This window comes from Sceloporus occidentalis, unplaced genomic scaffold (genome assembly GCF_023333645.1).
Source record: "Sceloporus occidentalis isolate IW3139 unplaced genomic scaffold, rSceOcc1.0.p SCAF_506, whole genome shotgun sequence".
NCBI lineage: Eukaryota > Metazoa > Chordata > Lepidosauria > Squamata > Phrynosomatidae > Sceloporus > Sceloporus occidentalis.
In genome coordinates, this window is record NW_028317486.1 from 114,031 (window position 1) to 130,016 (window position 15,986).

At 38.4% G+C, this 15,986-nt stretch overlaps 1 protein-coding gene across 1 annotated transcript in view; it reads right to left on the bottom strand.

The window, feature by feature from the left end:
* LOC149271462 (integrin alpha-7-like) overlaps positions 1-12,002 on the bottom strand; it is a 79,140-nt gene extending 67,138 nt beyond the window's left edge. The window contains exon 1 of the mRNA XM_089507396.1: positions 11,833-12,002. Coding sequence (XP_089363522.1) covers positions 11,833-12,002 — 170 coding nt within the window. The remainder of the gene's footprint in view (positions 1-11,832) is intronic.
* Positions 12,003-15,986: the final 3,984 nt, after the last annotated feature.

The window sequence follows — 15,986 nt, forward strand, 5'->3', positions numbered from 1 at the left end:
CTGTAGTTTGCTTAAATAATGTCTGTTATTTAGGTGGTATGCGATGTAATGTATATGGGATTCACATGTTTTCATTCAATATATTTTATTTCATTTTTATTTAAAAAAAACTGAATTTTTATTTTAAAGAGGACTATGCTGTAGTATACCAAAATAGGTTATTGTTTCAGTAATATTTGTACCCATGCTTGGCTCATTTTGCAAAGAAAAGGCAATAATGGTCAATTGATCACACCTGGTATTACTGATATGTTATCCCAAAATATTATCTGTGATGTATGTACAAATAAACAAGGGATACAATTATAGTGGGGAAAAATACAAAGAAGTGCAGCCTGGAATATTTATGCCCCATACCAGGTGGCAGCATGACAAATGGCTGATCCCATTGATCAATATTTGGTTTTAGCATCATGAATCATTTATTGAGTGTCCAGACAAAGGAAGATCTGCTGTCAACAGCCTATCCAGTGATGAGCGCATTGACCACTCATCAGCACACTAATCCCTATGATTCACATACCCATTGCTCAAGCAGCTTGTAGTCCAAGCTTCTCTTTACATAGCCAAGTAGAATGGTGCTCTTTGGACTTTCTCATAAAATGGTCTAAGACCTTTTACTATCCCTTTTTTTTAAATAATGGTATATTAAAATTCAGGTTATTGGCTTTTAGACCATATATGGCAAAATGATCTCACGCTGACAAAACCTGTTGACAAACTTCAGGTATGGTGACCATAATTCCCTTCACAAAGGAAATACATAAGAAAAAAAAAAGAAATTCTGCTCTGCCTTTATCCAACAGCAATTCTCTAAAATATATTTTAATAACGTTTTCACAAGTGGCTTGTTAATTCTTAAAAATGCTTGCAAAAAAATAATAAAACCTTGCAGTATCCTAAGGTCCACTTTGTGTGCCAATGTCTCAAAGCTGTGTTTTGCACATTTCCCTCCAACAAAACATATGAAACACCGTTTCTTATCTCTTACCCTGCTTTTGCTGATGTTTCTTCCCATTGTAAATTAAAGGTTCACTCCCACTATTTCACTAAATTCCAGTATGCAAATAAACCCTAGCAGATTTGTAATTTTATTCATTTCTCTAAAGCATAATTCACAAAAAAACAACACCTTTAAGAACACCCTTTTTCATGACCGCATGGGTCATGGAACAACTAAGCATCTCCATCAAGAATGATTAATAAAGGCAAACTGAGCATGATTAGTGAATTATACCCGTGAAAAGCATTCATCATTCAGCAGTATTGGGAATGTTTTTCTGCGTTTAGTTACAAAAGGTAGGTGGAACAGCATCTTTTATGGAAAACCTTTCCAAAGGGTATATGATTCTATGACTAAGGAAGCATTGTATATTATTGCTGGAACAATATCTTCAATATTAATTACAGGAGCTGATTTCCAGTGGAGGGGACATACTCGGGACATCTATATGTTTTATCTGAATTACGACAACCAAAATAATTCCTCAGGTATGAGATTCTGTCTAGCTGACAAAAGCAGACCAACGAGCAAGGACTTAGGAAAAAGGAGCATATTGTCAGAAAAATACTACTTCCTAATCCAAAATATTTAGCACCTCATACAATATTTACTGGTACAGCAGCTCATAAAAGGGGTAAAGCCAACAATTCCTATGGTCTCTTTTTAAATAATTCAATCAGAAAGGCAGACTTCCTTAGCTAATCTTTTTACAACCTAATCTACCGCAGTAGATGTGAAGGCTATAAAGCGAATTTTGGTTAATGAGTTTTTCTAAAGTTTTTTTTCTCACTCGGCTCAAATATTTGATAACAAAATGTATTCGGTTTCAACAATAATTAAATTTCAATCAATTACATTTTTATCTTTCTAGGCCTCTAATGGGCCCTATAAAGGTCTCACAAATCTCCATCACCTTGCACCGCTCCATCACTATGAAGACAACAAATGTGGACATCTACCATAACTGTACACTACATGCCTAATACATTAGTGTGGAAGAATGACGTATTGGTAATTAATTCTTTATGATGTCACATAGGTAAATACATTGTCACGGGGTAGGAGCTTAGTGAATTGCAAGTCTGTGATCCTAAAAATCTGTTGAAACCCTCTTTCTAGAGTGTTTCACTTGATAGCAGACACTTCTTTCTGCCCTGTTTAAAACCCAAAATGGACAAACCCAAAATCTTATCTGGAAGAACCTTCCCAGGGAGTGAGCATAGCGGTACCAGAGCCAATTGTGAAATCTAGTTGAACATGTAGATAGTTTTTATCTTTAGTGTATTGCATATGAATGGATGAAATGCATTCATGTTCTTATGTATTCTTTATCAGAAGCAAGTGTACTGGGGTGGGGTGGAAAAAAATCTTTTGTCTTGCAGGGATTGTGAGTTTTATTATCCAGAGAATGTCCACTGTCAGTGATGGGGAAATGACAACATCACCCTATTCAAGCGGTATTTACTACCCAATTACTGACAGATTTGCATGGGGGATGGGAAACATTATGTAGGGATTAACCTCTGTTGATATATACGATACAGTGGCTGATACTATATACTACAGAATTGGTTCCCTATAAGCTTTATGATTTTCACGTGAAGATTTCATTGTGACAAGGCATTGAATAAAATTCCTTTTGGTTTTAATTTCCCTTTACTCTGAGTACAAGGATATCACTTTCCAAAATCAATAAAGCAACGGAGACCCAGCTAAGCCTAAACTAGGGAGGGTCATTGCCGCTCCCACTAAAGAATGCTTCTGGAAATTATTTAATGCATTTTAATTAAAAATATTAACCGGATTCCCTCCTTGGCCAGCACTCCCTTCCTGCACCTGCCTTATGTTTTTTAGGTTTATTTAACTCTTTCCAGGCACGAATACACATGTAAACAGAGTCAGAGGGCAAAAGTGTAAAGACACAACAAAGATTCGTGGCTGCTAGCAGGGAACAATTATTTGTAATTGCAAGAAAATGTTATTGATATTGTTATTTACGACCCACAGAAGGGCCCAAAGTTGAATAATTCACATGCAATTTGCGGCTTGGTTCGCTTTTCAGAACAATGTCAGGCAGAAAAATATTTTAATCGAGTGTTGTCATTTGCAGGTAATTGTCAAAAATCTGTGTCCCTATCAGTAATGCCATCCTGTGTGCTTGCGGATTTGGGGATACGCAGCCGGAACCAATCGCCCAGTCCCAGCATTGACAGGTATCGCTCAAATTTTCTGGGAGGAAATGAAAGCTGTAGTTCTAAATGGAGGTTACCAGTGATTTGTTCCTGCCCCGATGGGTGCGACACAATGAGCCAGCTGTAGCAGCATTGGATTAGTGCTACTTGTGCCTGGACTGTGTCATCATAATGAGCTAATCTATGGGTTTATAGCGGGAAATGCACCCACTAACAAAAACGCCATTGACTGCTATAGCGAATGAAGACATATGACACAACAAAGGATAACTTGGTGTATTCTAAAATAAAATAATGTCACTCATGGCAAGTATCCATTTCATGAAACACCCTCCCCCTATCACGTTAATCAGCTCTCCCCTCAATAGATTTACTGACTGACTGACACCATACAGATTGTTTTTACAGAATTCCAATCCTAGGATTTAAAAAGTACAAAATCTACCAATAATTAATAAGAACTAGGAAACGACATCCATTTACATCAAAGAATTCGCCACTCATGAAAAATGCAGCCATGAAGTGTACACTCCTAGGAGATTCACCAGTTTCCTCTCCATCTGTATGCGCAGGCAAACACTTGCAGGTTTATTCACTAAAGCAGGATTTTATAGAAGGTTTTGGTTTTGCTAACCTTCCAATACATAATAATTAATCAACTCCAGCAAGCTGCCCTTGCCTGTCCCTGTACAGTATAATAGATCTGGACTGGGCTGTGGATAATAAGGTGGCCCTGGCACTTTAAGGCCAGCGGCCACCTAACGTCAGCATGGCCAATTCCCGGATATGCGCATTACGTTTTGATGCTCACTTGAAGCAGCAGGTCAGGTTTGTATAGAGTGATGGCAGGTGTCAGATATGCCCGCTGTGCCACATGCCCAGTCCAATATTTCTTGGAAGTCACCAAAATTATTTAATTATGCATTATACAGTCCTTCATGCACTAGGAAGGTTGACCCTTCATGATGCATATTTGAAACGCTACTGGAAATTTTAGGCTTATATAATAGAATATATAATATAGGGATTTTTAGAGATATCGGATTTGTAACTATTTAGTCCATCTTTCTTGTTTATTTCATAGAAGCATAAAACTGCAAACTGAGCATAATGTCTGACATCAGTAATGTGTACAGAAGCAATTCCAAACAGCAGAGAAAAGGATAGACAATTAAAGCCATACAAGGATGGGTTATTAATGTAGAAGAGAATAATACACAGACGAAATAAAATAAACAGTAGTGCTTCTTTAAATATTTAAATATTAACTAGAAATTGGTATTTAAGTTGCTGACAACTTCAAAGTTATTGGAAAAATAAAACAGACAACGTAATAAAAAACAAGAAACATAAATGTTTTATATTATTAAATATTTACAGTAAGAAGCCAAGCACTGAACTACATCTTGCACGGGTCTTTTGCATGCTTCTGCGCTTTGGAAAAGCTTTTATTTTCTATAAAGAATGTAGTGTGATGTTTTGCCTAGTGTAGAGAATGTATCAATATTAGAGCCATCTTACTGGAACTGAAATGCCAAACAATATGTTATGTTAACATCAAAGTGTCCTGTTTCATTGGTGTGTTTAAAACTTCTGTAACCTCAATGTTTGCCTTTCTTTTTCCAAACCTCTGGTATCACTCGGCATGTTAGGTTATGTTCTTTGGTATGATGGGGAGGATGGTATAAGTTCTGCTGCTGCAAAGTCAGGCCTAAACCTCGGCATGTGGGGTCGGGACACGATGTTCCCCATCAAATGCCAAATTTGTAGTTTTGCTGAATTTACTACATCTTATATATTATACAGGGAAACCCATATGTCAGGGTATGCACACATAAGAAAGGGTTAAAGTCAGGGCCGGCCCAAGGCAAAAGCCACCTGGGGCGAATTTTAAAATGCCCCCCCCCATCTATCCTCTCTATCCTTCCTCTCCCTCCATCCCTCCCCCCCTCCTCCGGATACTTACCTTTCAGCAGTCCTGCGGCGAGTCTCCCTGTTCGGTCTCGGTGCCGGCTATGAGGAAATCTTCCGGCACTCAGCGTTACAAGCCGGCACCGAGACCGAACAGGGAGACTCGCCGCAGAGGAGAGAGAGAGGGGCGCCGAGCGGGTACTGACAACTTGGTAAGCGAAAACCACTCGGCGCCCCTTTCTCTCTCTTTCGCTTTAAAAAAAAAAAAGGGGCTTGGGGCGGCAAAGTGCCGCCTGGAGCGGTTGCCCCACTCGGCTCCATTGTCGGGCCGGCCCTGGTTAAAGTCATGCTAAAGAAACACACTACGTAGAAGTGCTTTACACTTCAATATATGGCACCCGTTTTACAACCTAGGGTCACCTGCTTTTGAAGGTTACAACTCCTATCATTAGCTGAACTGGGCATGATAGGAGTTGTAACCTTGTAGCCATGTTGCCTATTTATTTATAATAGGCAACATCACACATTCCTGCATGGCTCGAATTGTCTAAGGCAGACCTGGCCCTGCATTTCAGTGATTCTCCCAATGGATTAGATCCCTCTAAGAGAGAGTAACCAAGGTCCAGTCCCCACAATACATTATTTAAGTGACATAATGTGGTCAGCTTAGTTTAGTCATTTCACACAACCAGCTACTTGAAATCATACTGGAGATACCTGATCTGTGAACACCCACCGCTAACTGTAAACACCCACCGCTGCCTGTGAACACCTACTGCTACAACTGTAACAGACATGTTGGTACAGATTTTACACATAGGTTGGCGTTAGGCCTGTGGGGTCAATATGATCCTTAGGTTAAATATCTCAAACCAGAAATATAATGCAGTGCTGCACTTTAAACATATGGAAATGCCCCAGGGCACTTACCTGGACATAGGAATCAGAATGAATTATCGATGTGCCGACAACAAGCCTCAATGTCTAGCCAACAAACTGAACAAAAAAGGCACTGGGGCTTCTGGATCATTTCATTCAGTCTAAAGCATGTACCCAAGGTCCCAACGCAGAAACAAGTGTTTCGGTCAAATTGGATGCCCAACCCATCCCTGCACTATGAATGTGCCATTAAAGGTCTTATTTTGTCTTGGATAAATCATGAGCCGCACATAAGCCCTCTTTGCACACTCCCTTAATATACATTCGCATGAATACATATATGTGTGTATAATGTTTACAGGAAGACATTAATAATTACAGAGCTACTGAAATGCCAACAAATTAAGAGAGCATCATGGTTTCATGCTCATTATCTTAAACATCTGAAACATGATTCTGAGGTAACCTAATGATTACTGTATACCTGGTGTCCTAAAAGACAAAATGTAGCATAACATATATTTGATGAGACAAAATTTTTCTTACAGAGGTTTTCGCTTTCTCACACACACAGCCTGCCCTCTCGCATACATATTTGTGGCAATGCTTTATGATTGCGATAGTTCCACCCTGCTGGGAATAGTAAATGTTTAGTGCCTCGAGGCCAATATTCTTTTATGGAATGTTCAGAGGCTGAGAAAATCATTCTTATAATCTTTGAATTTCCCATTGATGGACACCAGCAAACTCTATACACCCCCTTCTTTGAATAAACCACATTCAAAAGGGATGGCGGCTACAGGTCCTCAGTTATGCGCATGTATTTTTATTAACATTTGGGCCCACATCTACTTTACCCACATGTGTAATAAACTAAGTGTAGAATTTGACGGCAGATGAGAACAATTCGGTTTTACCTGAAAAGTTAGATTCAGGATAGCTTTATGCCTACCCTATGCGTTTTTAAATTCCCCCACCGTATTAGCCTCTATAACCTCGGATGGGAGACTGTTCCATTTATCTACCACCCTCTCAAAACCTCCTTATATTAGGTATAAACCTATGACCCTCTGGTTTTAGAGTATGATCACTAATTTTAACATTTCTCCTCCTTTTAAATAAACATCCTTCTTGTACTTTGTGAAATCCATTTAAGTATTTGTATCAGACTTACAGACGGTAGGTTATTCCCGGCCACAGTTTGTCTTGGTTTACTTGAAGATACCACAATATTGCTTATAAAGGGAAATGACTGTTTATATATATATATATATATATATATATATATATAATATGTCTTGAGTTGCACTTGAAATATGCATGTGTGAGTGTATATATATATAAATATATATATATATATATACACACACACACATTATGAAGACGCAAACAAGTATATATATATATATCTATATATATATATATATATATATATACACATACACACATTATGAAGAAGCAAACAAGTACAGACACAGACTATAATCCAGGGAGACTGAAATGAACGCTTACCCTTATTAGGCATAGGGGGGCATTTTAAACAGGATTCCTGTGGCTTTGTTTTGTCTGTTCTTGAATGCGGTCTTTGGATAAATTCTATGAGATGTTTTAACATTATTACTAAAGTCACGTTACATTTATAATATAGCGCTGCCGCCCATACGGTGCATTATTTTGATTTTTTAGAGGTCATAGTAACATAGTAATTTAGGTTGAAAAAAGTCCATCAAGTTCAACCCTTCTATCTATCCTTTCTGCTTTTGATCCAAAAGAAAGCAAAATAAAACTCCAATTAAGCTATTTTTTGCTTGTGACTCCATAAGGCAATCCGACGTTTCCTCTGCATCGTACATATGCTGCGACTCATGTTGTTAACAATGCAACGTCCACAAACCTTCCATTGATTCTGTCATTTACAGATTGGGTGACCATGTTGGTCATTTTTTTCCACATGCTACTAAAAGCACATGTAAACGTGCTACCCTACAGAATGCGGGATATATAACAGATTTCCTTCTGTGAGTTTATAAATCCAGCTTCAGGGCTGCTCTGTACATGTGCTGCTCAGCTATATGTGAAATGTATATGTGTCCTGGAAACAATGGCTGACATGCAGCGATAGACAGAAAAGGCACTGGGGTGGACATTTTCATTAGCATCAATGACTTCTGCTTGTCCTCTGCTCATGTGATCATCCTATGGACAAGGCATGTGGACGTCACAGAGATGGCATGACATTAAGGTATAAGCCATGAATTTGATCAGCACAATACAAAGGCCGAAGTGCCATCTCTGTGACGTGCCTCTCAGTCAGAAGAAACATATTTGAGAACTTGCTGTGCACAATATTACTGACTCTTTTCAGAAAAATTCTCAGCCTTATCCTACCTTTTTATTTATCTCCACATACAACAGGGGTAGTCAACAGACCTACAGCTCCTATAATTATTTACCAGCATTCGTAAAGAGACAGACTAGTTTAGCATTGTGGGAATTGCAGTTTCACGTCATTTGTGACATACCATCTACGGCTAATCTAGAAGAACTTAAGAATGTAGAAGCCTATGTTGCCTAAACAGCCTTACAGCATACAAGAAAAACATACACGTTATGTGTTAACACAACGTACACATATTCTTTATACTTCAAATATTCTCATTCTAAATACTGTTTAGGTAAGATGGACCTTCATCAATAATGGTCTCTCATTTTTTGGCACATAAGCTTTAAAACATACCACACTTTTGCAGATATACTTCATTTTATTAGGTGGATTTTTATTCGTGAAAATATACACTGCCCATATATGGAGTAATGAGTTTGCACAATTCAAGTGAAAAAAGTGCTTTTTTCCCACCTTGCAAAAAAAAAAAAAATAACCCAATAAAAAAATCTGCGGATGGCCATATGCAGAAACACACAACATGTGTCCACTTGTTAAAATTATCTCTTGCTTATAGCCTAAAAAAACTAATATATTGTCACTGGACACATCCTATAAGCTCAGTTTTGCTAATTCAAGGGTAAAAACACAACGCTCTGGTTTTAGTGAATCAACAAACAATTTTCTGCAGAGAAAAAACAATAAATGTTTAACCACACTATGTTTAGCTTTTACTGGGAAAAAATGATCTCTGGAGGAGACTGTGGAGCCTGACATTTGTCCTTGTCCCGTACGCTCCAGCTTGTACACACCACCATTTTATTACAGTTGTACAGTATTTAGCTAAAACTAACAAAGTCTTCTGGTGACCTATGTGTCCTTTAACCCTTCTTCAGGCTCCAGCAGAGAAGTCACCACACCGGGAAGGAACTATATATTGAAGGACAGCTGGCAGGCCACATATAACATAACCACTACAGACATAGTAACACCAAGCGTCATGTTTATCCCGGGTTATGATATTTTGAGAGGGTAAAGAGTGTGTTGAGACACTTGTAGCCACATTAAACAAGAAACATTTTACTCATGTCCCCATGACTAATTCTGATGGGGAGGACAGCAAACTCTATGTACTAAATCCAACTGCTTGATCATTTCTAGAACAGCATGATTATCATCAATGAAATTACATGAGGAAAGAACTTTTCTACTTTTCTAAATTATACTTGAAAATATCTGAATTCCAGCTAGGAACGCAGATTTGTACCACTAACCAAGTCGTTTCGGTATGAGTCATAATTAGGAAGATCAGAGGCAGGCAGAGATAAAGCTATTTCTCAAAAAGGAAAATGTAGAAGATACTTAGAACAACGAACAAGAATCCTCTTAATGTGATTGGGCGAAATGACTAACATATTAAAAAATGCACATTTCTTCCAGAGAATTTCAGATCCAGTGTTTGGGTTAAACTGGTCTTGTCTGGGCACTGGACACGTACTAGAACTTTACTCATCAGGTTGATCCACATAAATCTGTTTTATTCTGCACACACTATAATTATACTTTAAATGTGATTCTATAAAACAAAAGGGCAATTGGGAGCAGATGGGTTATAAGGTAATCAATATAGTAACAGGTAAGTCTGATTCCCCAACATCCTCATGTGTGCAGTGACACCTGCGTCTCAGGACACTTCTGGTGTCTGCAAGTATCTGGTGTTCTGAGGGTCTCATAGCTACCGTGTATAAAACTGATGTCCATAATATTATATTATGGAAAATACCCTCCTTGAAATAAGGCATAAGACTAAATTGCACTTTATTAAGGAACTAAGCAGTAGCCCTGAGAACCAGACATCTAGTCAAATCCAGGAGCTTAAGTATTGTCAAGATTTCTATGATGCTACAGCGAACACTCAAGACTCCTTCAAGAAATCTGTTGGATTCCTCATGAGGAATTCTTGTGATAGCACATTGAGTAGACATCAATGAACGTAATATTTGAGAAAATAGAGTTTTTAAATCAAAGCTGATACTGTTTTATTAGGTCAAAGCAAAATTTAACGGTACATGACTCTCCTTCAGATTCTTCATTCTATCTCCATTCCAAGAAGAGACCTCTGAAGTCCTTAAAAGTTCTGTAGGATTACTGTCTGTACATGTTTTTCAGTGCTGGCCCAATAAAAGGAATCAAATTTGACTATGGGACAGTTAATTTTTATAAATCGTGGGCAAACTTGTTGTACCAAACAGTGGAAAATGAGCATTACATCATTAAAAGTTAATGAGGACAGTGCTCAAAATTAAAACTGTCTTAGTTGATGTACTCAACTACATGTAACTTCCCCCTCTCCTTACCAGATATTAATTAATGTTTAAAGCATTTAATTCCGGTAACATAATGGCCCACAGTCCATTTGTCTTTTGACATGGCCTTTAGTTGGTTTTAGAGTTGATCTCAATATTATGAGACATGGAAGTTTGGATTCTAAAAATGTACTTTGTATCAAGTTTTTGTAGCTACAATTCTGCTAGAATTGGGTACCTAAACCTAAAACAATTCTAATTAATCAGCCTGATCAGTCCCAAAGTGAAATAACAAATGTCCATCAAAATAACATAAAATAGACCAAAAATACAGTGTAGAAAGAAGTTGTTAGTGGTGTGAATGACTATTGTAGCTGAAAACTTATATTTATAGGCGTATAGAGGACCTTTATCACTCCTATCACCCCTGTGTTCCAATGGCACTTTGTTCGCTAATCCAAGTTTACGTTTAAAAGGCTAATTAATCATTAGAAACAATTATGTTACAGCTAGAAATGTTCTTGTTCTCCATGAAAACTATAATATATATATATATATATATATATATATATATATATATATATATATTGCTCCAGGCACCAGGCAGTTAAGTTATTTGGACAGACATGAATAATTCATTATCCTGCAATCAGTTACTGGTCAGTCTGCCAGTATAAATATTATCAGGATGTTACCAACCATTCTGAAATAGGTTTTAAAAAGCTCCACAATGTCATTCAGACTCATAACCTGATTGTAAACATCCCAAGCTTAAAATAAACCAGGGAAGGATGAGAGAGAGGAAGAAGGTGCCCTGTGCGAGACTTCTTGGCACTGCTCAAAAGGTGTATGATCCAAAAAGGAAAGGATTGTTCAAATGATAGTACATTTAACGCTTTGAGTGCAGCCCAACAAAGCACTGAAAGGGTTAGTATTAACCCCAGAAGCTCTGAAGGGGCTCTCTGTGATTTACTCAGCATTACTGCACAAGGCAATAGATATACATCTCCAAGGAGGTGGCCACCCAGGCTAGTCCTTTGCGAGTGATGGATTAGGATATCATCAGGGTATGAGCTATAGCATGCTGCCCTGATGAGACAGCATCAGATCGGTGGCTTAGAACTTTGCATGTCGGGCGATAGAACACTCAGCACTTACCAACTTAGGGGTTCGGGTCTCAACTGCTTGTGTAGGGCGACCGAGAATCCAAAGAAGCTTCCCTTCTCCCCATCCTTAATGATAGTGTTTTTGACATCCAGGTTAAAGGCAGCGATCCTGTCTATAGCCATGAGGCTGAGGTAGAGCCGTGTAAGCCATGCTGCAGGCATGCTGCAGACTGATGGGAGTGGAGGTAGTGGGGGCAATAGAAAGGGGACTTCCCTGTGCCAGGTCAGGAGCTTGACTTCCCCGGTCTGCTGTCACCCAGACTCCGAGATAAGGCACTGAGGGCTGTGACCAGGCGGAGCGCTGCTTTCCACCGGGACAAGCCCCTCTTTCTGTGAGAGCACAGAATCCCCGGCAGGCAGGCAGGCAGGCAGGCAGGCAGGCAGGGGAGGGGTAGGAGGAGGGAGCAGGTGGAAGGAGATCCGAGAAGCTCACTCCAGCCTCTCCGATGACATATGGCTCCAGCCTGCTGATCATCAGGGTGATGCCACTTCACACACCGAGGGAGCACACGTCACTCACCAGATGCTGACGTCACTTCTCAGCTTATACGAATTGTGACCCCACTCTTCTTAGCAATCGCAGCATTCATGTGATGATGCCAGCTAGGTTAGCAGAGGATGAGTAATTATTAATATCGCCAATGGGTATTGCGGTAACACTGCATTATGGTCCTTGTAGTCCTCATCGGAGATGCACTAGGGAGATATTACCGGTATGTACAGGAGCTACAATATGAGCTGCTGATGCTGCATTCTGCCAAAGGACTGACAGAGACAGAGTGTGGCGTCACGTGCAGCTCTTTGTTATGTATGCTAATGTTCTGTATGCTAGAAGATAGGACGCCCGAATGAACACAATAACTGTGAAATGTGTCCGTATTCTAATGATTTGACTCCTTAAGGAGTTGGGAAGATTTCGTAACTGGAAAACGTCACATTTCTTGTCTGGACTCTATATCCACTAGCAGCAGTGCTAGTGTTGAGGATCTTCCTGATTTATGTTTGCGAAACAATCAAACTTTTAACCCTTGCATTTTTTTTTATGTACTATATACTGGTCTATATATATATATATATATATATATTCGACCCTGATAATTCTAAACATTACATCCTTTAGATTTGATTCATTTTGACTGCTTTTTCCCAAACTTTAGAAAACCGATTTGACTTATTGTAACTGCTAAATGATGACAGTTACAGGTTTCTTCTTTTCATGAATATTTTACACATGTATAGAATAGAAAATGGATGTCTGTTAAAGTGTGCATCATTTTTAGCTTGGATAACAAAACTACCATAACTATGAATACATTTTACAGGTTATCCATGACATCATCACTATGGGGTAATTAGCAACAATGGAGGAATTACAAGGCAATTAATGCACTCATTTTTCCCAGATTCTGTATATTTTACAAATTAAAGAAAACACTATATGTGTATTTTTGTAGGCAATAAGAAGGGTAAATATGTTCAGTTTCTTATTATCTGCACGATAATAATAATAATACATTATTGATGCACATTATACATCTATATAGTGCTGAATCTTAGCATTATGCTGTCTCACACCTGTTGTCAAGTTGCTGATTGTTGTTGATTGGTTCACGCAGCCTTTTAAGGATTGGGGAGAAAGGAGAGAACTTCAAGGCAGGACACCACAAAATCCTTTCCCTACCACTCTGAGACACAAATATCAGCTTCGATGAGGGGAACCTTTACTTGAAGTTTCTCAAAAACCATCATACTGATCTAAGTAGTTTTAATTAATGGACATACAATATGCCAAAAGCTATGACATGTATTATATCTGAAACATTTCAGTTCTTGGCTCTCCTTTTCTCACATGAGCAGATGCTGAGAAAACGTTAACCTTCTGTAACTGAGCTTATGGGCAGGATGTTGTAGATACGGATTCCTTTGGGCACTCACACGATGTGAAGCTTGAGTTGTGTTGGTTCCATTAGACTTGCAGTCCCTTTGAGAGTAACAATCAGGGCTTGTAGAAATATAATCTGCTGTGAGTTAACTTTTCTCACAATTTATCATGTTACTACAACTAAACTATAAGTAGAATAATCCTTTATAGTGGTCTTCTGCTGTTTATTGGAAAAGTTGGAATATGAAATCCAACTTTGGAACCCTCCTCTGAAGACCCATAAAAATGTGTCCTGTTATGGTTAATTTCTGACGGATTAACAGTCATCTGTGTGTAAGGTGGTCACAGCACGCAAGTGGCAATAGAAATGATCTACCGACTTCTCTTCTTCTGTTGCCATCTTTCAAATTGGGTTAACTAAGAAATTCCATCCATGGCCTGAACAGCATGTATCTTTGTGTCAGATAATATAGAAGGAGACATTTATTATTTGCATGCCAAGTTGGGGTGCAACATTGAGCTTCTGTCCCATACAGCCCCAACAACAAAGAATACATATTGTCATTTTTTGTAACTAATTTAATGTGTTTATAACAAATAAAAATAAAAAATGCACTTACCTTTAGCAGAAGCTGCAGCCCCAGAGCTGCTGTACACCGCCCCTTTAACTATCGGTGTTTTGAGCTGGTGTAGCCAATCATGGTAGGAAAGTGCTCCAATTGAAATAAATGGATCGATTTCTGCACATGATTTTTGAGGGTCTCTTCAGAACCCCTTGAATTGCACTGAGCACATGCATTGGTAAGCAGCAGATGCTTTCTGTTGTAGGTGTAAATTGTATGGGGGGTCAGCATTCTTTTTTCTTTTTTAACGAACAGTTGGATTTTAGCAGCAAACAAGAGATGATCTAAGTGTTTGTTTTGCCCTGGAAGAGAAAGGGTTAGAGAGACTGAGTGGTAGAAACTGTGTGTTTGATTGACAGGCACATCTGCTGGTGAGTCTGTATCAGGCTCATTTTAGTTGCTTAGCCCAGCAATGCCAGAAATATCTCAGAAAACGTCCGTACAGTGGAGACAACCATGTGCTTCATATAGAGATATGGATAACAACAAGTCTGTGAAAACATTAGTATGCAATTAACTAGTTTGGTTCCTATATAGGTAACCACAGAAAGGTAATCAGCTCTCAGTTACACACTATTGTTATCTGCAAGTAAATTTATATCTGTATAGTGGCCAAATGTACTTTAGGATGCAAGGTTTATATATATATATATATATATATATATATATATATATATATATATACACACACTACTGTCTTTTAGGGTAAAAGTACGTAGAGTACAGTAGCCGGTGTTTTTTCTAGGGTGACAGCCCCTCTCCCGAAAAATCCTGGGGGTAGATCGTCCTACTGGGCATCCCGGTGCTCCACTGTTCAATGGGCTGGCTACAAAAGAGACGTTTGATCTCCCCAATGTTTGGGCTATGGATTACTGTGGCTAGTTTTCAAAGCCTCCTACTTGCCGCCATGCTTCGTTCAGATGCAGAGCATTGGCATATATGACCTATCCTTGCACTCAAGAGAATGTTTGATGGCTGTTGAATTCTGGGCAGGGGATACTGCTTTGTGACAGGCCTCTCCACATAAATACACCACTGACAACACTAGCAGGTAAATCAAAATAAACTCATTAAAAAATAGTTTGTTGCTCTTTTCTGATCACTGACATACAAACGTTAAATATGTAGCTAAGTTGGTCCTTAACAAACATATAAGCGGCACTGTGTTGGCAGTGGTGCAAATACCAGTTATCGTGCTGTATGAATGCCTGAACTTTGTAGAAGATGAATAGAGGCCCAGACCCTGATGTCATCTCTGACATATAATGAGAATTTTTGACATTTCTTTTCTCACGTTTACTTAAGGAAGAAAAGGGAAGCTACAAACACCTTGCACTCATCTTGTTAAATCTATAAATAATATATCAGTTTTTTTATACTTTTAGATTAAATAGGATAGGTGCCTGGTGGTTGCATATATATATATATATATATATATATATATATTTAGCTTAAATAGGATGGATCCATGATGTATGTATGTGTATATAATATATATATATATATATATATATATATATATATATATACACAAAGTGAGTGTGAGTATATGCTTTTATGTAGCATATGTAGCTGTCCACAAGGCACAGTGCCATGATATCACATTTTTTTTGGATTGCCGCTGTTTCTGTTAACAAAAAT